We start from the raw sequence: 22940 nt of genomic DNA, 5'->3' as shown, positions 1-22940 counted from the left end.
GACACAGCAGTGGTTGGTAAAAGTTATAGGTTAAGGGCTGTTCTCATCTCTCCTGGGGGACTTGCATCATCCTGCTGCTGACACAGACGTTACCTCCGTCACAAAGGTAGGAAAATTTGTCATTTGTAAAACACTCAAAAGGCTTATCACTGTAAACTTACTAGCAAACAAGCAAAGTCTGAATGGTATTTAAAGCCTTCAAGACATCAGTGGTAACTGATGTTCAGAGTCACCTTGATCAGCATAGGTCTCGTTTACAACTGGATATGCTAGCAGTCACCAGATATGTGTACAATAATTCGGAGAACGTCCTACTCAAAGAACACAGCAGAACAGAGTAGCGGCATTGACCAAAGCAAAATATGGCAGAGCTAGGAGTGAAGTAACTGGAGAAACAGATGCTTAATTTCTGCTTATTCTTGGCAATCTTGTTCCAATGATGTGTTAGACAAGGGGAAAAAACTGCTGAATGCTGCTCAGTAAATAATACATGAACCAGGTCTGCGTCTATGGACTGTTAGCGTGGCACATAATGCAGCCCTATTGAAAGTTTTTTTCTTTTGATCAATCCATAAGAGGGCCTAAAGTAAAGGCCAGGTTGGATGGGGCCCTGAGCAACCCGCTCTACTGGGTGGCATCCCTGCCCAGGGCAGGGGAGTAACGGCTACATGATCTTTAAGGTCCCTCCCAATGCAAGCCGTTCTGTGATTGTTTCCTAAAGCCAGATTTTCATATGGCTATTGGTTGCATTAGGCACTGTCTGGTGAACTACATTGCCTAGGACAAAAGGGTTTCGTGAATTGAAGTGGTGTTTGGGGCTTGGTAGTGTTCTGAAGTGTCCCCGCCCCACCTCTTCCACCTTGGGAAGGAGGACTTATTAGCTAATTACTAAGCAAATGAACTGAAAGGTAAATTAAAGATTATATCCTAACACAGCTTAATAGCCCCAGGAACAATAGTTCAGTTAACTTTAATGGACTATAATTCTATCCAAAAATATAGTTTATTAACAAGCACATACAATAAATTGCACCACTAACTTTAAATAAAATAGCTAGCAAGCTCACCTTCACACTAAGTGACATTTGGTTAATACAGAGCAAAAAAGCAATACACATATGCTTTCAGCAGACAAAATGAACTCAGATGCAATCCAAGTTCAAGTTGTGATCCAAAGATGGGTACATACAGCAAAAACAACGAAGACTTCACAAGAACCTTGCCATTTCTTTCTACCAGACCTTTGGTCTCTTACAAAATAGGTCTGTAATACAAAAAGTAAGAAAAACTCTGGATTCAATTTACTCATCCTCTTCCATCACAAGTTAACTGTAACATTTTGTAACAACATGAGGAGTAGTAAGAGGGAGGTAAGAGGCAAAGAGAATCACATCTTGTAATTGCATAAGTTCAGCTGCAGATAGAAAGGTTGCCTAACAGTAGGCACAGAGATCAATGACATCGTCCCCATTTTTGCAAGAAATACAAAGATGGTAAAACACATTCTTCTCTCTCATCAGTTAGAACTTGATCCAACCTCAACTGACATCAAGGCAAAAATTCTTCTATTATCAGTGGTACTGATGAGGCCACAGAGGCCTTCAAAAAATAAGTCACCCTCTCTAGTGAAAGGTTTGTCACTCTCCAGTCTTCAGCTTGGCTGTGATGTCAGTAAAACCTGACACGCTGTTACCACACGGGCATTAAGTCTCATCCTCCCTTCATGCCAGAAAAAGGGATTCAGCAGAATTCGATATATAAGACTTGAAGCCAACTTGGCAATAAGCAGCTCCACTCTGTTCAATGCAAGATCTTACCCTCACCACAACGAAGTAAATAGACAGTTTGTAATGAACTTCAGTAAGAACCCAAGAGAAGCACCAGGACAAACCCGGAAAATATTCATTTCTTGATATTAGAGCTTGTTCTTTGCTTGGGACAGGACATCTGTATTTCTGATTCTCTATAGGGGGTAGTAGCAAGAAGGTTCCCAAGAATAATGCTCCAGACGTAATGGTGTCCAGTGTAGAACTGCTCAAGTAGTATTTTTAAACAAAGCCAGAGATTCCCATTTCCTTTGTGGCAGAACTAGAAGTAATCTCTATAAGCATAACCCAGTAGGGTCTCAGTTTTATTAACATGGTGTCTCTTATGACAACATAAATTATGCATATGCTTCTTAATTACATTTACTCAGAGAAATTTTACAGCAGCAGCAATGAGTTACCAATTTATCTCCTGTTTCCTTCCCTCTCCTGCACTTCTCTTTATGTCTACAAAAATCAGAAACTTCTCCTGCTCTCACCTTAAGCAAAGAGTTAAAAATTTATTTTTAATCTATTTTGATGACAAAAAAAACCACACCCTATTTAAATACTGCTAGAACCCGAATTTTTGCAGCTCGAGGAGAAAGTAATCTCAACATGAACTGGTCTGACCAATGAGAATAATCAAAAACTACTTAGAAATAAATGCTTTAAAGAGAAGCCATGAAGTATTTGACCTCGTTTTGAAAAATTAGTGGTGCAGTTCAATCAGCAGCAAGCTCCCTCTCCTCTCTGCAACCTGCAGAGCTGGCTCTCATATTAACTAGTTATGAAGTACTCTTACAGTGGAACAAGTTTAGAAAAATTTGGACAAGTGAGAACGGAGTTACTTTAATCTAGGACAGTATCACCCAAAGATGCAGATGAATACAAACACTGTTTGTATTAAAAAAAGGAACATGAAATTCAGCTGCATTTTCAGTATCTATTGGCTTTCCTCTTCCTTGTTTTATAAAAATAGGGTATGACATTTCAGCTTCAACTGCATGTTTAAGTCATTTATTCATTGAACATGCCATTCTTGAAATATCATCTATTAAAATGTTAGTTAAGATTCATCCTGCTTATAGAACAGACTCAAATTTCTTCTGATGAACTACGCTTACAGACAATAATGAACTGATATGAACTCAAAAATTATCATGGAGGGGGGAAAAAAAAGCAAAAAGCAAGCTCCATTCTTACCACCTGACTCCTAATAAAACCAACACCAATGCCTTTTAGCCAATGAGAAGATTTATCTCCCAATTTCATTTACATAGTGAATTCAGACTAACTTTGCTTTGAAGTGTACAAGTTGCTATTTTAAGAGAACAAAAACTTCTAACAAAGCATCTCCTTCAAAGGATACAGAGGAATAAAAATAATACTTAAAATTCCTCGTTGAACTATTATATCAAAAAGTAGCATTTCTAACACTACCATAGTTCTCTTACCATCCATTAAACACACTGGGTTCTGAACTACACTTGCACATTTCTGATACAGGTAGATATTGTACATGGGTAATGTACATCTCAATTGTGCAGTTCCGAAGAAAGACAGCTGAAGATTCATTTTGCTGCAGTGGTAAACCCCACTGGGTGGGAAGGCCTGTTGGGGATACCAACATTGAAACAAATTAGTTAAATGACAGTAAGAAATCCAATAGTGAAGTGTCTGTTTGGACATGGCTCTTTCCCCTACTGCAAAGCAGATTTATTAAATGGGATTTATTTTGCAAAGTTTCACAACTCTTAAAGAGTAGATGATACTCACATTCCTGAAGGATTAAGTTCGACATTTCTTAATGCTAATTCAAGTCTCTAAAATCGACCCAATAAAACCAGCTAAGATTTTACAAGTAACATGCACAAACCTAAGAATTCTACCCTCAAAAGCTGCCTTTCTGGTAGTCTTTTAAGCTCTTACGATACTCCATTTATTGAAGAGATGCCAGGAAGCCTGCAGCGGGAACAAATGCTTCTTTGGCAATAGGAAAACATTCTAATGCCTCCTCCCTTCAAAGTATGCACACCTCACCACAACATATGCTAATATACTACCAAGTCTCTTTATCTTGCCTTTTTTATAACACACTGTTTCATTCATATTTATTTCAGCATAGAACTAACCACTGCAGCGCAGAATGCTGTGCTAAATCCACAAATAATTTACACCTTAAAAAATTAAAACAAAATGAGCATGTTAAAAATTTACATGTTCCAAAACAAGTCAAAAGAGGATAATTCTATATTAACTGTTTCAATGTAAATTTTAAATTTCAATTCATGCAGACATTTGGGGCCTTTTTTCCATCCTTTGTCCTTTAAAATTAACATGATCTAAAAAAAATAATTTCCCAAATATGATATTGATTAGAAATTTGTGCTAAATTTGACATTAGTACCCTAGAAAAAATGTTACAGCCCTTCTACGAGGGTATCTGTGTAGCATGCGTGCCCACACATGGGCAAACACATACTTCCCCCCCCCCTTCCTCCAGCCTTCTGAGGTTAACACTTCACAAAAGCTCTCACAAATCAGTAAAATGCTGATTCTAGAAAAATGAAGCCCAACTCCTTGTGGGTCTACAGGCTGCAAGTGTGAAAACAATAAATATGAATAAATATTTACACTATGTTTTCAAGACAACTTCAAGTCTTTTTCCTGAAGAACTCAGAAGCAAAAGGGAAAGGGTTTTTAAAAATAAAACATAAGTGATTCAAAGATGATTAAAATGTACCCCCAAACACGCTGGAGCAAGGTCACTTAGTGTAGATGTCAGTACCAGCCTTTGTTACTGAAACAGGATCTGCAGTCTCCAGACATATCCTAGTTACTACAGTGGAAACAGTGTGGCTTTTAATAACACCAGAAGGGAAGATCTGCTTTTAACACATAGCTTGGTATACAACTGGGATAACTCTGTTGAGGAAAATATTGAGATGAGAAGTTAAAATTCTGTGGAAAAAAATCAATGGAACCTTCAAAGGTTTTTACAGCTTGGACCTATGCACCAAAATCCAGTTGTAGGGTGAAGATGATGGGAGCAGTAAGTGAAAACTTACATTTTTTTTTTTATTAAATGTCAGTACAACACTGTTAGAGGAATGAAACCTGCTTCAAAATACACAATGGATCCACCTGAAGGCAGCCACATTTGAGAAACACTGGAAATCTGGAGTCAGAACTTGTGAATTTGTTTGGTTTGTATGCTGTCTTAGAGGAGAGAGAAGTTAATACTTTTAAAAGCTTGGTATTTACACTTCCGAAAAGTTTCTGCACTTCATCCAAATTTGATAGGGCAGGATTTAAGTGCCTCTTAGTGTTCCCGACTGGGCACTTCTGCTGCTTTGGCACACGCGCAGTATTCCAGTACCAACGGGATACGACGTCTAATGCAGCTTTAAACTGGCAGCACTCCTGGGTAGTTTTAAGTGTTTATCAACTCAGTAGGTCAAATGTCTGCAGACACTGGGTGGAGCAGCAGTATGCCACAAAACTAACAGTTGTCCTCCTAGAAAAAAAAAAAAGGGGGGGGGGTGGGGGGGGAACAGTTGTCAGTAAAGATTAAAGCTCCTGGCCCCATTCCCAAGCAGACAATATGCTGGTTTGTAAAACACAGGATTAGCCCATCTCACCCCGTTCAAAAAAGACTCATTTGATATATATGAGTGCCTGATAGAAAGGCAGAGAAGCACAGGAGGAGTTCTCAAAAAAACCTTCCTGGTTTCTTATGTGCTCAGTTTAAAGAAACAGCATGTGGTTTTTCTCTCTGTGCAGGGTGTGGCTGGGTGTTATAGCCAGTAGGTTTAACAGCTAAGAGGAAAATAGCTGGGTAATTCTTTGATTCAGCTTGGCTCATGTGTTTTTAAATTACTGCTTGCAGGCATGAACTAACTGAAGTCCAGTGTCGTCCGATTCAGCTGAGTGAACAAACCGGGCCCAGACCTTCACAAAGGACGACAAACAGGCAGCACAGTCACATTAATTCCAGCCTCACCAGGACCCTCCTCCTACCTCCATCCTGACCAGGACCTAAATATCCACTTGTCAAATATTAAAAACTGATTTTTGCTAACCCAGAACTCACACTTCACCCAGTGCTAATGTCATCAGTGCTTTTTCAGATAAAGAAATCCAGTTCAACACTTAACTACCCCTTCCTGTGAGAGGATACAGGATGCAACACAGAAACCCAGACAAGATACTGGCATGGATGTGGCATGTGCTAATCAGTGCTGCTCAAACATTCAAGATCCTTACCCTGTGTGTTTTCATGGTCACTGTAAGCTGTTCAGAACAGAAACCCTGCCCTTCACATCTTTCTAAACCAGCTCTCACACCTCTACACTTCCACATAATCTTACCATGTCAAGTACAAGCTACAGAGATAAGGATGACAGGCTACCCCACTTAGATCTCATTTTCTGTGGATTTGCATCAAATGCCAGCTACTCAAGACTGTACTCATTATTGCCTTTTGTAGAGCACAGTACATTCTTCTCTAAGGGAGGGAATGACAACTGACATAAGGTAATTAAAATATCATTTTTAACAAGTGAAAACCATGAAGAAATATTTATTTGCAGTTAATATATTTTTGAATGTTACTGTTCTTCAAAAATAACCTTGTATGTTTTTGTTGAGTCATGATTTTAGTAACTCCTAGACACATTAATAGACACTTATTTATCATTTCATAACTCTAATTGCATAAAGTTGCTCATTGTCGAACTTAATTAGGAAGTAGACTTCTCTCCCACTGTTGGATTATTTCAGATAATAAAAGGATTCAGTGAGCAGTATGCAGATTACCATCACTTTCTTATGAAGTTACACCATTCTAATGGAGCTCAATGGCTGAAATTCCTTTATGGCATGATCATAATAGCTTACGTCACCCTGAATATAAAGATTGTCAACTGTCACGTGAAATATATTTGAGTGAACATGAAACCCACTGAATTTCAATATCCAACTGAATTGTAACAGAAAGACAAGTTGAAGTATGCAGTCTCTACAATCAGATGATCTGAGAAAGATGGCTTTGCAAAGTAACATTTATGCAGCCTTCTAGCTGCTGCCAATATCTAGCATAAATTTGTTCTTATTTCAGAAAGCTGAAATGCTTACAAATCAGATATCAACTATGCCACAAACCCACAGCAAAATAATCTGTGATATAGCTGTGGAAAATAGACATTATCAACCTTAGAGAGCAATTACATCTTTAACATGTTCTAATTGAACAGCAGTTCCTTATTTTTATGGAAGATAACTAGCAAATCAATGGATTGCAGCAGGGCAAGAACTAAGTGGCATTCCTAGGCATTATATATACCAGCAAATAATTTTCAGAAACATGCTTTGGTAGAGCATTTCTTTTTTTCCTCTCCAACTTTAAGCAGATGCTTTTTAAGTAATGGTTTGACCTGAATTCTCTAAAAAGAACCTCAACACCTTATTTGCTTGTTTAATCCCTCAAAACTTTTCTTTATAGCAAGTTCGGTTTCAAACAGTATTGTAATTTTGTCTGAGTTATACAAGCTATGAATACAAGCAAAGTCTGCTTGATATAGAGTTGCAAGATCCTGCTTCACAGAGAGTGAAACAATTGCATATTTCCTTCCAGTGATCCCATATTTGCAGTGCTAAGTTGGTGTCTTGGGAGACAAGGAGGTGATGTTGCTGTTTGGCATCTTTGCACTCAGGATCAAGGAGGTGGTTAAGATAACAAGCTTATCTTGGTATCTCTAGCATCTGGCATTCACCGCTTTCTATATAGAATATGACAATTCTCCTCTCCCAAGTCCTTCCAAAAAGGATAGGGGGCACAGCTATGTCAGTGGGACAGAGGCAAAAAAAATTAAGCAAGACATAGAAGTGACAAAAATTCTAGTGCCACTATGTACAGGTATTTACACATAGCAAATTTGAGCTCAATATTGATAAATTCATGTGTAAACTCAAGAGTACTTTAAGCCAGATTAGCAAACATCTCTGAAAGTTCTGAGGTTTGTGAAAATGCTTTTACACTGCAGAATGTGGATTCACTGATATTATGGTTCATGGCAGCCCACAGGACCAGCTGCTCAGACTAATAGGGGATAGGGAAAGAATCACTGCAAAATGATCAGTTCTAGGGTATTTTTTTTTTTTCCTTTAAGGTATTTTAAATTTTCATCTACATAAGGGCAATACTCTGTGATAATCACATTCCAATTTTGAGTCCCTCCTAGGACTGTACTTCCAGGAAGCCAGCAAGTCTGCATAGCCTTGCCTACTTGACTTGCGAATGCTGCAGACAACTGCTGCAACGATAAATAACTGAAATATTTTTTAACATATGTTTCATAGCGAGCCATCTTTTTACAATGCAGAATGTTTCCACTGCATCTCACAAATTAATTCACGTGGAAAAGAAAAAGTATTTTACTGCAGAACATTTTCATTAAGATCTGGCTTTAGAGCTTTTTTCTGCTTTTAATCCTGGAACACTTATGTGGTGGTGGCATCCCCCTGAAGCCTGGGTTGAGAGAATCAGAGGAAGCATTGGTGTTAGGCAGTTTTTCTTTCCAAAGTCACAGAAGTACTATGCGTGTACTGCAACACCACAAATCAGTCAATCCCATCATGTCAAAGCCTTTCACTATCTAGCAGCAATCTGAAGCAGGAAAATGTGATAAGCCTTGTGAAGCAGTTTACCAGCGATATGCTGGTTGCCTTGTAAATAACAGATTTGTCTACCTTTATGTGCATTCTTTGGACAGAGGCTTTACATCTAATAGGCTAGTGCACTAAAAAGCAGTCCTTAAGAATATGTTTGTTCCATAGGTGTTTTTCTTCCTAAATGAAACCCCAGTGTAATTTCCTGTATAATTACCCTTGATGCAATCCTGCCATTGGAGTTTCCCTCAAGGGAAAGAGCTTTGGGTAGACAATGGTAAACATAGGCTGGCTGCAGCGGTGGCAATGTCCCAAGGGACAGTGCAGTAATTCCAGAAGGCTTTTGGGTAGCGAGATTGGAGTCAGAAAGTTCAAGTCTAGGGAATAAAAACAAAAAAGACTATCATACATTTGTTTTGTTACAAGAAGTCCAACACAAGAAGTATGATCTAATTCAGAAAATCAGCTCTCTCACTAGTTTTCTTAAGACTTGGTCAAAAGAACAGCAAGGCAAAGCAAATGACAGCACTTAAGGCAATGCATATGGTGCTTCCCAAGTACAAATTCAACAAGTTCAATGTGTATATTAAACATCTGTGGGCATAAGACTAACTTGGCCCAAATATCCAGGTGAAAATACCATAGCCTAGCATAATCCTCACAGGAAAAAATAAAGAGACCACTCAAAAAAAATATCAATATATTCATAATCTCTGAAGTGTGCCCCCATATTTAAAAGATGCCTTTATTTTTTTTATTTTTTTTTAAACAAACAGGATACCAGGATACAAGGGTCATTTCGTAGGAAAGAACAATCATGTTCTCAGGCTTAGTCCAAGTCATGCAGTGTTTTATAAATTAGAAACAACATGTTCATCTCCATCTAGAAAGTGAGAGACAGCCAAGAGAGGTGAATGAATTTAGGTGCTGAGTAATCAGGACAAGATGCAGTGCCTGATAAATCAGTTTTGCAATATCACACTAGCTTCAGCTTTCAAACACTGTAAGGTTTAACCCCATACACAATGTTCCACAACACCATCAATTGAGGTGACAGCATGACAAATAGTACATCTGCGTCAGAAAGAAAAGGTCATATTCCATAGCCAAGCAAAAACTGAGGAAAAGTAGCCTGGTCACTGCTGTTGCACTTACCTAGCAGCCGCTGAGTATTTAGCTGCACCCTTGAAATTGCAAATTTAAGTAACCAGTGATAGATCAAATCTGCTCCTTTAATTGCGTGCCACCTGCTTCCCCAAGACACCATTACCATTTTCCTGTCTGAACTATGCTTTGCCCCCACCTCAGTGAAATGTGGGTGTCTCCAGTGGTAATGCACATAACCTTCAATAAGGTTAACTCAGAAGTATGCATGTAAAAATACACACACACACTAAAACACTATACTGTAGCAAACTGGAAGTAGGCAAGAGTTAAAAGTTCCACCATGCTTTTCAGGTTCTGCACCTTGGCTGCAACCAGACAATCCTCATAACCTTGTATAAGTTATCTACAAACCCCTTCTTAAATTGACTTTGCAATCCTATTTTGCTATTCCAAACCAAACTTCATCAGTGTCTTGAAGAGCACTCACAAAGCCAGACTCCAGAAACTGAAAGTCACAACTGGGTGAGTGAAGTAGTTACAAGACAAAGAACCTTTCTTTCTTTGTACCTTATATTCTCAAATTCCTTTTCAAAGACTAGAACTTTGAAAATCAAAATGAAAGAGCACCTATCATTGTGTAGTTGTCAGGTAACTGATATGCTGATACTAAACAGCTCAAAACCTCTCACCTCCCTTCTAAAAGCACAAATATAAAAAAAAAAACAAACAAACAAAAAAAAAAACCCCAGACTGGTCGATTAAATTGTACTGAAGATCAGGTAATACTTTCCACACAAAACAGAGCCATTTCCTATGATCACAGACTTGTATGTTTATCACACCCCTTAACATGAAGCTTTTTCCTTTCCATATACAAGCAGCAAATATGCTTTTCCTGGCAAAGCAGTAGCTCAGCGCTTAAGACTTCCTCCTGTGGCCACAAGGTAAGTGACCCCTTACCATAACCCTTCAGTATATCCACTCTAACTCTCCACGCTTCTGCCTTCTACTGTCACCTGTAAATCCGACATATTGCCAAGATGCCACTAACAGAGGAGATGCCTAATACATCCAAATCTGACAAAACCTGAATCCACAGATATTACCAGATATTGCTAACTCATGTGACTGCATGATGTGGAACCAGATAAGCCAAGGGCCAGTTTACAGCAGAGTCTGAAGTGGGGCAGAACTAAAACAGCTCAGCTGTCACACTGTACTGAAATGGCCAACGGCTGCTAGCATTTCTCTTGCCTTATGCTTAACGAGCCTGCCAGTTGAGGAGTGTGCTGCCTGGCAAGAAGTTGCATTGTTGGCTGATGCATCTAATCTTGCCTCAGGAACTGTATTTCTCATCTCCTATTTCCATTAGGATTTTCTCCTGCAAAAAGCGTCCTTCTTTATACAGTTCTCAAGAAAGCATTTGTAAAGCACTGCTTTACTTTAGAAATAGTCTTGGGATTTCTGTTTTTGATATTCAATATGTTTGTTGTAATACAGCATTTCAAAAATAATTTGATTAAATAAATCATTTAAAACATTAATCTCTGTCCATCTCTTTAAAGAGCTATTTGAAACGTTCCTATCATTGCCAGAAAAGCACTTCCACTTTCTTTGTGATCATAGAATCACAGAATGGTTTAGGTTGGAAGGGACTTCAACAGTCATGTAGTTCAAAGCCCCTGTCTGTGAGCAGGAGTATCTTCACTAGACCAGGTTGCTCAAAGCTCATCCAACCTGGCCTTGAACATTTCTAGCCATGAGGCATATGAATAAAGAAGAAACCCATACCTTTCAAATACACATAGTAGGTGTTATAGAGGGTCCTCATGGCCAGTTCTTGCAAAGGCAACACATGATCTGTTTCTGTCCCTATAGATTTCACCTCTGCTGGCAGGAACACAGTTAACTGTCCCGATGAAAAGGAGAGCAGTTTCACCTCCGAAACTTGAATTGGAGAACCACACCTAGAAGAACACAAGGACATTAAAAAGTCATTAAGAAAAAATAAGGAAGTTAACTTCATGGGGGAAACCCACATGACCAACCCATAACACACTGGACACCGTTCTTCAGTGCAGCACCCTTCGAGGGCGTATTGCGAAGTGCAATACATACAGACACATCATCTACAGGTCACCCCCTTCAGTGTCATGCTAGTCACTAGACATTTGGAGGTCTTATCAATTAACATTCAAAAGCTAGAGAAATGAGAACACAATCCCAAGGAGGTGAGCCAAGCGCACTACCAAAAGCAGTCACATAACCTCATTTAGCACCTGAATGACATTTATTAGTAAGCATTTTACATAAGGGAGCAGTTTCATACATAACAGTTGGTTTCCTATATCTTGGATCAATCAGTGGTGAATGATAATGAGTCTCCGAACTATAATATGAGGCAAGCTACAGCCACAACCAAGTCTGATTCAAGTGCCACTGGGTGGTTCTGTACTATCCACAGAATTCCCTTGGAGATGACAAAAAAAAACAAACAAACAACACAACAGCCTAAGCTAGAGTGTGAAGGTCCCCTATGAAGTATTAACCTTATCCTTCCCAAATTATAGTAAGACAAAGGAAGGTTATTTGGATTCAAGTAAAGAAACTTAGCCTGTATTAAAAATAGTAATTCTTCACATGATCCCTGTTGCAAGTTATCATACCAAAGAGACATGCATAGGAAAACTCTACTAAGGCTGTGGAAGTCAAAGGAATTGAAATTATGACAGCCTAAATTTGGAGCCAAGAGGAACTTGTTAGGGCCGGTCCTAACAAATGGAACAAACACGAGTTTGTGAGCCTTCCCAGATATTGGACCTAAAACTGAGGTAACCATGTTCAACCTTATCAGATGCAAAAGCAATCTGATGGAACTTCTCTGATAACAATCACCTCTCCTTTGATTAAACACCTTTGAGAAATGAGCAAAGAGCAGCATCAAACAGCAAGTAAATAAGCCTCTTGTTAAATGTTTAGTACTTCCCCACAAACCATGAACAGGTAAGATATAATCTAGAAATCAAAGATCCAATATCCCAATAATTCATTCCCAAGCAATCCATACCGAATCAACTAGCTACCACAACTGATAAACCTCCAATACTGTATTTTCAAGCTTATCAACCCCTCACCAACCTAGATAAAAGACAAACCCTTAAGCCCACTACAGTTTCTACAGCTCAGAACTGGGCTTCTTGATTTACTCTGCATAAAGGGAGTCCACTGTGCCTTCCCATTACACTAAAATGTAAGCCAACAAGTAGAACAGACCATCAAGAGGAATAATTTAAGAGACACATCCTTAAATCAGAATGTATTAGGGAAAGAATCAACACTTTGAAGTAATACTGGGTGCAAGAACAAAAAATTAAAAAAACAAAACAAAACAAAACGAAGTCCATTGAGGTTTAAAAGGTGAGAGAGAAGAGTGGAGAGATGGTCTATCCAACTGGGATAAACGGAGCTGCCGAAGACCCTCGTTGAATAAATCACAGCAGGGAAGAAAGCTATGGCCACTTATTGGCTGCTTTCAACAAGAATGACAGACACCTAACAGCAAACTATGAAATCCAATCTGAAAAAAAAATAAGATCAAAATTTATTTTGAGTACTGAGATCATCACCTCTTACATAAAAGACTTTTTTCAGTCAGTCTGACTGCAGGATTCCCAGACAGAGATTCATTACTTACACAATGCAATTTATATTCTATTTTCAGAAATCTCACTTTATTTTAGTAACAGCAACATGTCAGATTTAATTGTCCAGTGGATGAACAGACAGTTCTAAAGCCAAGAGCTTCAAATATTTTGCCTGACCTGTAAGAACTTGGATTGGCTACTAATGCTTTCTTGGAAGGAACACAGAAGTGCTCCAAATGACCATCACTACATGATTTTAACAGCATCACACAGCACATCACCAAATAACTTTTTTTCTTACACATGGGTACTTTACTTATGTTCAAAATTTTCCTCATAAATGATTTGTGGTATTTCAGGAAGGTTTTACAACAAGGACAAGTATTTGATTGGCATGCATACTATTTCATGTAATGAAAATCCAAGTATTTTATTTTTTTGAATTCTTTATTATCAAGAAAAAGATTTTGGATTATCACATTTTTTCATTCCACAGAAGCACTAAAGGACGTTCAGTGTAGCAACTGCAACGTCTTTGGTTTCTTCTACACTAGATTTATAATACCTTTCAGAGATGCTAGCAGCTAGCCTCACCAGCAGTGTACAAGCAGCGAGAGCAAGTAGAAGTGTTAATATCTTCTTAACCATCAGCCTCTTCCCGCACTCCCCCCCCCCTTTTTTTTTTTTTTAAATAAAAAAAAGACATTTTGTAGAAATTCAATAATGACAACAGATCAGTACAAAAACAAAAACAATTTGAGTAAGTATAACGTAAGGAATTAGAACATCATACAAATTAGCCATATGGTTATTTGAAATCACCTGAACTAGGTGGACAGGTAGTTGGACCATATTTGTTGGAGCATTTTCTGCATTATCAATAGTGGTTTGGACACAAACAATGCAGTTCTATGACCTGTTAGGTCAATTTTATTTATTTTTACAATTGACTGTTAGTCCTGAAAAAACAAAAGGCTAGAAATTATTTATCCTGAAAAACAAAGTCAGTAAAAGTTTGAGACTGCAGACATTTCATACAACTGCAAGTATTTATATATCACACAGCCAGCTGACATGTGAATATTAAAAAAGAAATCTTAAAATGCCAAGACTCAGCACCTCGCATATTGCAATAGAGCGCAAGCTGTAAAGTGGGAATTTATATTTAATGCAAGATCTGCTGAGAGCGAGCATACCAGAAATTTATAATTAGATGGTAATGAGGACAATCCTCCTCTGATCAGTTTTATACCAGTAAGGCTCCATTCATTTCAGTGGTGCTGATCCTAATTTATGCCAGTGTCAGTGTAGAAAGAATTAAGCTACTGTCCTAGACAGAACACTTTTTCCTCACATCGTAACCACAAACATGAGACAGCCTAAGATATTTTTAAAAACGGACACTTAAAAATATACCTGTCAATCCCTAATTCCTCAAAAACGTTACTTATTTTAGTTAGTAGGTAACCAAGACTTAAAAGAAGCTGATACCAGGATGTAAAAATGAGCAAAGCTGCATGTGACATTCCAAGATACGGCCCAAAGCTCACAGAGATGTGAGAACTTATGAACTAGACAGATAGGTGCTGCAACACACAAAGAAACAGTTCGTGCCTTCTTCAGCTATGGAGATTCTGTGAAGCCTACTTTTCTGGCCATCTTTCAATGCAGCTAGTATTCAGCTTCAGGACTTACGTTATCACTGAAAATCCCTTCAGAGTAACTGCACCGACCCTTATGGCTCAACATGAAAATATGAAGTTAGCGATTAACTGAACATTTGCTGCAGAAGTAAAACAGAACCAGCAGCTGCAGCAATCCCCTCAAAGTAACTTTAGTTCTGAATCAATCACAAAAATCGTTTCTATCACACAGACACGTATATCTGAGGAGTTCTAAACTGAACACACAGGCAAAACATTTGAATTAATTCACACCTACCCGCTGCAACCAATGACTTTATTATACAGATAGGATGGAAGGCCTTTGAGATGAATGTTGTTATCCACGTAAACATACTGTAGCTCCCGAGAACGACCTAAATCTGGGTTTAGAAAACAAGAAAATAAGTAAGGGAGAGAAGGAATGACAATGGCAACTCTAAGCAAGGCAATTCTCCGTCATTATAAATAATCAGATTCAATGTTAAGCAAACAAATTAGTACATCCCAGTTGTAACATTTCAGCAACTTATTTTAGTAAATTGCAATGCTATTTCTAACCAGTTTTTCAATTTATCCATAATAAATTAAAACCCTTTTTCAGTAGCCATGAAAATCCCACTACAAAAACTTAGATTTTGACACTGACGAACTCTAAGATCAGTTTGAAAAAGCAAAAACACAACTCATTTCAAATCTACTGTGAGAAAATCATGCAAGGCCTTGCATCACTGAAATCACAGCTTTGCTATCCATAAAGTGGTAAAGAAATAACCAAGAATGCCTTCTGTCCCACTGTTTCTTTTCTCCAGGAAGAGATACGTATTTAATTATATTAGCTATAACTAAACACAACCAGTGATCATTCCAAAACAAGTCTGTGTGTTATGTCAAGTTACAGAACATAAGAAAATACATAGCCATTAAACTGCAGAATATTACACAGCAAAAGCCATGGCTACAACCAATACATCCAAACATGTGCTGCTTATTATTTCTGTTAAAATATTCATTGCTGGCAATCAAAAGAAGCAAGCACAGCATATTTCTAGTCCACGAAGGTATGCTTTAGATATGCTAATATATTAAATATGTTAATATAACTCCTGTTATGACCATGTAGATATGGAGTGATTTTATTTTGTTTAGAAAATTAAAGTGGGGGGAAAATAGAGCAAAAGTAAAGGGGAAAAATTAAGTTTCTAGGAATTCTCAAGGAAAAATTTTGCGTATCTGCAAGATGTGGTCAGTCTGCTATCAAAGGAAGTGAAAAACATGTTAAGAGGCATTTTAAGACAAACCAAACTAACTAAAAAGAATAATCTAAAAGAATTTCAACTGTCAAGGAAGCTGACACGTAGGATCATCTGGGCAGCCTATTTCATCCGTCGTTTCTATGCCATTCAAGATACTAGGTTAGGAAGAGACATATGCCTTTAATAAAACCAAGCACCGATGTCTGAAAGCCTCTCCGTGTTGGAGGAGATAGCTGCAACCCAGACAAATTGCATTAAGAAAAGATGTGTATGCCTCAACTTCTTAAAGTTTCATGAGTATGCTATAGAAAATAGGCAAGACAAACAAGCATTTGGTGAATCAGCAACACTGAAAGCCTCTAGTAATAGCAGCTAGTTCTGACTTCCCATCTCTATCAATTGGCAATTACCTTGATTGGCACAAAGATGAGGATAACCAAGGAAATGAACACAGCTTCTGCCCCTTTTGTACCAATATCCAAGAACAGAATGAAAGTTAAAATGTTTTCCATGACACCTAGGTACAGGACGATTCTGTTTGGAATCGTGATCTCTTACCATTCCCTACAATAGCCACAGGTAATACAACCCGTTCTTTAACACTGAGCTGTTTCACTTGTACACAGAGCTCTGGACACCACTTAACACAGATAAAGCAAACGACATTTGAAGTGATCTCCCCAAACATTTGGCCATCCTAAAATATACTCAATGTCTTCAGCTGTCACCCACTTGAATGGCAGCTGGAAGCAGCAACGACCTTAAACATGCTGGGGGCTTCAAAGGAATCACAGCATCACATCTTCCATAAGGAACAAGAACTGATACCAACAGAAAACTAATAGGTTCCTCTTTTGAACGAAAAACATTAACATCAAGGGCTTGAGTATGATTTTTTCTTTTAATATAGGCCTTTACTCTGCAACAATCTACAGGTTTTGCCACAGGCTTCAAGGACCATGACCCTGGCTTCATTCAGACCAGAGTCACCAGACATCACAGGATGTTTTCATCCATCATACTCTTCTTTGACCCTGTCCCCAAAGATATTCCAGTTTGAAGAGCTATCTGCTGCATCCATCAACTGTCCTGCCCCAAGAAGCAAGCACAAATATCTCTGCTGACTGATCGGCACTGCTGTGAGATGCTGCTGTGCATTGCTGAGAGCTAACACCTCAAAAAAGATGAGGTATTTTGGCTCAGTATTGCAGGGCTGAAAATAGTTTAGTGAAGTTCTGGAATATTTTTAGATGAAACAAAAACATCACTATCCTACATGAACAAAAATATTGCAATACTGAGGCACTAACACCGTAAAATGTTATAACAGTGGAAAAGAATTAGCCAATAAAATTAAAAGTAAATAGCATGTGCACGGCACACCTAAAGCTGAAAGAAGATTGCCTCATGCTGCAGAAAGCAATCAGACTAAGAAGAGCAGAAAACTATGGGTTGCTGGGGTAGCTTGAACGTGATAGTGTTTAACTCATTAATTTGGAGAATAGAAGAAAATTTTAAGAGGGCTCATCTTCTTCATTTCTACACAGATGTATGCAAATGGGCTGGAAATCAGGCAAGTCAAAAAAAGCCCTAAAGCTGTTCTTTTCATACGCATTTGGGGGTGGGGAGGGGTAGGCTGCATCTCATCTCTTCCCTCTGTCTTTATCTTATGCTATGTTTAGATTCTAAGTTCTGAGTTGACTGCATTTCCTAGGTAATTAAAGCAAATTTTTGGATGTTAGACAAAATATCTCAGTAGGAAAAATGCAATTCCCAAAGCCAAATAGCCTGTAACTATAAATGTTCCTTTGATATAGTTTCTTTGCATTAAATAGCCAAGCATCTTCCAGTCTCCTAAAGATTTTTTTCAAGTTTCAAACGTTATGCATAAAGCTTAAATTTAAATAAATCACTTTAAAAAGCTCTTTGTATACCATCCCCATTAATTTTTGTCTTCTATCAGTCAACAAATATTGTTGAAAATTCCCTAAAAACACACTTCTTAAGAACTTCGTAAAATAAGGAAGCTCTCCATCTCTGAAAAGGCTAAAGCTACAAAGAAGGTTTTTATGTGGCTTTTGCAAGCACTGTACTGTCTAAAACATTTCCACTTTCCTCCTTCCAGGCTTCCAGATCAAAGACCTTTCTCCCAGAAATGACCAAATGCCATGAGTCCTGAACAAACCCCAATTCTATTTTTTTTTTTTCCTTCTTTTTCCTTTTTTTTCTTTTTCTTCTCCTAACCTCAGGGCCCTGGCATATGCATTCCACATGGCTGAAGATGGAACAAAAGCTCTTGTGTGTCTGCTCTGATGCTCTTTTAACCATACTGTGAGGGCAAGGACACAAAAGCCGCATATACTGAGGTAGAATAAGACCTTTGTTTACTGTGCACTGATAATTACTAGACCCATTTTCTAAACAAGAAGTACGCATGAACCCTCAATAAAGTGATATAACACTGAGTATTTGCTGTCATAATATCCCCTGTACTGCCAGTATACTTCAGAATTTATGGCCTGTTTGAATTATATTTGTACTTTATTACATAAATTATTTTTATTTTTGCAGTGTCATCAAAGTCAAGTTTCTGCTTGCAGAGGAATTTGCTTTCAGGCACCGAAACATTTGCTCATGGTGAAAGTTTCCAGCTAGCTTTCTATCAAAGGGTAATTTTGATTCTGAGTAGTTTGATATAAAACGATCAGTAGTTCCATCTGCCATTCAAGAGCAGAATTCTTAAGAGCATTTACTAGGACAGCATGAAAGGCACATCCTCCACCCTGACAATAACAGCAAAAATGAAAAAGAAAAAGAAACACAGAGGGCTGGCCAGGAGTTTCCAGTTAAACTTACACACCTAATTTGGGTATTTTTAGAAGTTTATTAGGAAGGCCTAAAGGTTCAGATCCACACACTTACTCGTTCAGCTGCTGGCTATTTCAGTTTATGTTCAAATAAACTCTTATTTTCCAATACAGGCACATCCCAAAATTAAGTGTATTCTGCACAACAAATGACTAATTCATTGTTGTTTACCCATCTGCTTGTACCAGTTATGAAAGTCAGAGTGGCTTGAGGTATTTTTATTGCGATTTGCAAAACTGATAGATGTTAAACTTGTTTTCTTTAGATGCATGTGCCCTCCAACTCGGGCAGGGTAAATATTACCATTTAAAAGAACATACAGGTCAAAATACTGCCTGGTACCTCTCCAGCAGTGCAGTGAAATTGCAGTGCTATTGCCAGAACAAACCTAACACCTATCAGCCTGGGAACAGGAAAACATAGGTTTCCATCACACATAACAGGAGCCATCCAGGCAGCAACAAGGGACATACTTAGATGGGGAAGAATGGGTACCTTGCCACTTTGGATGTCAACCACCATATAAAAAAGTAAACCATGCTTAAAAAAGCATTAAGGAATACATTCCAAACGTGACTATAGCTGCTGATGTGAACACATCTAATAAAAAAAATAAAAATAACATTCTGTTTGGAGATGAATAGGAAAGCAGGCATCTTACACAACTCCCTAAATTAAAAAAATTGACAATTATCGCTTGAGTATCACTTGGTTCCACAGTACCTTTCACTGTTACTCAACCTCCTTAGTCATTGTCACTATTAAAGAGAAGTTAGATGTAAAAATACACAGAAAAAAAAAACATTAGCTAACACATGCAACTATCAGAAATAATGCTACAATTATGCCTTAACATCAGTAATACTCCAAACAAAATATTTTCCCATACAGCAGAAGACAGATTTCATCTTTTTGCTTTTCAATGCACTCTTCTACTTTATTTCATTACATCTTGACCACTCTGAAGCTTTCTGATGCTTCAGAAAAAAAGGATTAAACGTTTACATTTATACTGTGCTGCTTTCCCTCTGAACTCTAGGATTTACGATTCGGTTTCATATTCACAGATAGCAAATTATCTCCAAATGTTCACCAGTGAGTCACTATTAAGAACTACTGAACAAGGTCAATTGACTGTCTTTGATGTTTCCCATTATTTTAAAAGTTCCTTTTGAATGTTTTGAATTTGAGTCTAAAAATAAAGAAAAAAAAGAAGGTGTGTCATTATATTACAGATTTATTTCCTCCTTTTGAACTTAAAACACTTGAGCAGATCTGTGGCTCATCCAGGTCATAGCTCACTCACAGATAAGCTACTAGTGCAGAAGCACAGGAAACTTTTACCCTTTAGTATTTCATATTTTCTCCTACTGAGCAGCATCTTATTTTTAAAAATTGAAAATATTCAGCTTCTCTTGCTCATGAAATGTAGTTAAGAACATTTGCCAAAATAGGGCTAGCTACTCTTCGATCGTACTGTGAAATCTGGCCGATGCATCCTGGAACTTGTTTTCTCATTTCTATAATGACATATGTTGGGACATAACTGAAACACTATGTCTGGAGACATTATTTGCACTTACTTGTCAGTGCAAATAAACTGAGGTGCTAAAATTATTGGGACTACCATCAACTGCTTTAATCACTAAATCACTAATAATTAAAAAATAAAGTTTAACCTATGCAGTTAATTAATTTAGAAATGAAATCATCCCATTTTTTGCCACCTCAATTTTAAGCTTCTTTTCCATGTAATTATTGTAGCTTCATCTGCACCTAATTAGCCTAACTCTGAGCGCATTCTAGAGAAAGTATTAGTGGCTATTCAAATGGCATGACAAATCTGCATACATTTCTGTATTTCAGCAGAGATTAGCTCCTCAGCAGGGCTAAGGAGTAACAAACACGTTGAAGATGAGTTGCTTTTCAAAGGCAGACTATACAGTCCACTCGCACTAAAATCACAACTACTTCCCACAATGGAATGCCACTCGCTCACTGCGCCTCCTGTTATCCACATCCGAACTGCTACAGGGTTGAAAAGGAGGTAAATTTTTTCTTGTCCTCCTGCTGGAGAAGTTTTCATGGATGCCTGCACGCAAATTAAGCCTTAGCTAGATTATGCAGTACTGAAATTCCTAATGATGAAAAATAATTTCTACGGATTTACTAGGACTCCACAGCAAGTTCCAAACCCCAGCTGAAGAATCTTCGTTAAACCATCAGATCCAGCAGACTGAAACAGGTCATTACCCAAAGTGGTGGAACTCAGATTACATAGTACTATATTTAAACACGACATCATTTAAACTTTTTTCCCCCTCAGTTAGCTAAAAATAAAGCAAATTTGATAGCTGACCTATGGCTTTAAAACAGACATGAAACCTCAACCTTTATTTTTTTATTTTTATTTTTTTTTCATGTATTGACATTATTTTCTAACAACGTGATCACTGTAACAACTCCATAAACAGAGTTGGTAGGGGCTAGCATGGATGAAAATTTGTTGCTATGTTTTTTTGAGGGAAGGCAAGCTTGTTTCCCTGCTTTTTTTCTGACCAACACCCCAGCTCAGCAAAGGCAGTGACTCACCGAGGGGCAGAAATGCAAGGCGGTTTCCAGCCATGGAAAGCTCATTGAGGCTTGGTAGCTGGCACAGGTGGCGTGGAACATACCACAGGTGGTTGCGGTCTGCAGTCAAGTACTGCAGCGAAAGGCACATATGCAGCCTTTCCGGTAATGTTATCAAACGATTGGTTGAGATGTCCAGTGTTTGCAGCTCTCTCAGGTCTCCAACCTCTACAACCAAAAAGGAAGCATTGACATACGTTAATATAACTATTTTCATAAATAGGACCAGAAAAAAAAAATCACTTGAATCAGAAACAAAAGTCAGCAGTTAGCTGTCCTGTTTCTCTCAAGATACACTTCTATCAGTCTATTCTGAACTGAAACTCATAATCTCCATCACCATCTTATTTCAAATCTTTTTGACAGGCAACAGTTATCGGTTAGGCAGTATATTTATACACACAGTGCATTGCTGAACTGTGTTTATTACTACGAACAACATCAAGCAGTTCCCTGGGTCTAAGTCAAAATAAGCAGGAAAAAAGTAAAATCACACTACATAGCTTGCTGTTACTGAGAGTATTTTGCATGACCCCAAATACAATGTATACATCTTTAACATTTGAGGATGCAACTCTGATATACACCTTACTTAAGGCTCTCTCACAGTGACACTTAGCAGGAAGTGATAAGCATGCATCTGTAAGTGACAACACTTCACCAAGCATGCTTAGGAACAACAGCTGTCTTCATAATACAGTTCAGAAAATCTAGTTGAATTTAGAGACCAGATTTCTTCATAAACTGTAAATTATGTCAGATCATGTTAGAGTCTATTACAGTAAGCTATAAACTATAGTTGCAATTACTACAGCTTCTAGAGATTTTTCTCTTAACCTTTTAAAAATCTAGTCAACATTCACAATTTTAAGAGCAGAAGCATTGTACAACTTCTCCTGCAGGTAACAAACAACGTTCTTCCAAGTCAGCAAGATGCAGTCAAACAAGCAGCCACCCTTGCTATGGGTGATTTCCTTGCATCTGGCCTTTGGAACCAGGATGTGCTTCTTTAAGGACCAACTGACAAAAATATTAAGAAGCTCTACACATCAGCTCATCGTTTGCATATTCTCTTACAATTACTGTATGAATTAGGTAACTCTATAAATTATTTTCCCCCAAACATGGGGAAATGCTAAGCAGTTTGGCTTAGTTTGCCAATAATTCCCAGCAAGGGAGCCGACTTAGGGAGCTCTCAGTGCCCCCCATTCTCATGGTAACTCACAGCATCCTGCGGGATCCACGTGACTTTGCCCTTAGCTGAATGAAGCCAGCTCTTCCAACTGATAGCTGCTA

General features: G+C 38.1%; 1 protein-coding gene across 3 annotated transcripts in view; it reads right to left on the bottom strand.

Annotated features, from left to right (window-relative positions):
• Positions 1–987: 987 nt before the first annotated feature.
• Positions 988–22940, bottom strand: part of LRRC28 (leucine rich repeat containing 28) — a 53477-nt gene continuing 31524 nt past the window's right edge. For all 3 annotated transcript variants that reach the window (XM_032194896.1, XM_032194897.1, XM_032194898.1), the window contains 5 exons: positions 21606–21812; positions 15170–15272; positions 11376–11551; positions 8695–8854; positions 988–5325 (listed from right to left, as the gene is read on the bottom strand). In XM_032194896.1, the coding sequence (XP_032050787.1) occupies positions 5253–5325; positions 8695–8854; positions 11376–11551; positions 15170–15272; positions 21606–21812 (719 nt within the window). In that variant the 3' untranslated portion in view covers positions 988–5252. The remainder of the gene's footprint in view (positions 5326–8694; positions 8855–11375; positions 11552–15169; positions 15273–21605; positions 21813–22940) is intronic.

This window comes from Aythya fuligula, chromosome 11, assembly GCF_009819795.1.
Source record: "Aythya fuligula isolate bAytFul2 chromosome 11, bAytFul2.pri, whole genome shotgun sequence".
Lineage (NCBI taxonomy): Eukaryota > Metazoa > Chordata > Aves > Anseriformes > Anatidae > Aythya > Aythya fuligula.
The sequence above is the reverse complement of the archived record's forward strand: the minus strand, read 5'-3'. Positions and strand labels throughout refer to the sequence as shown.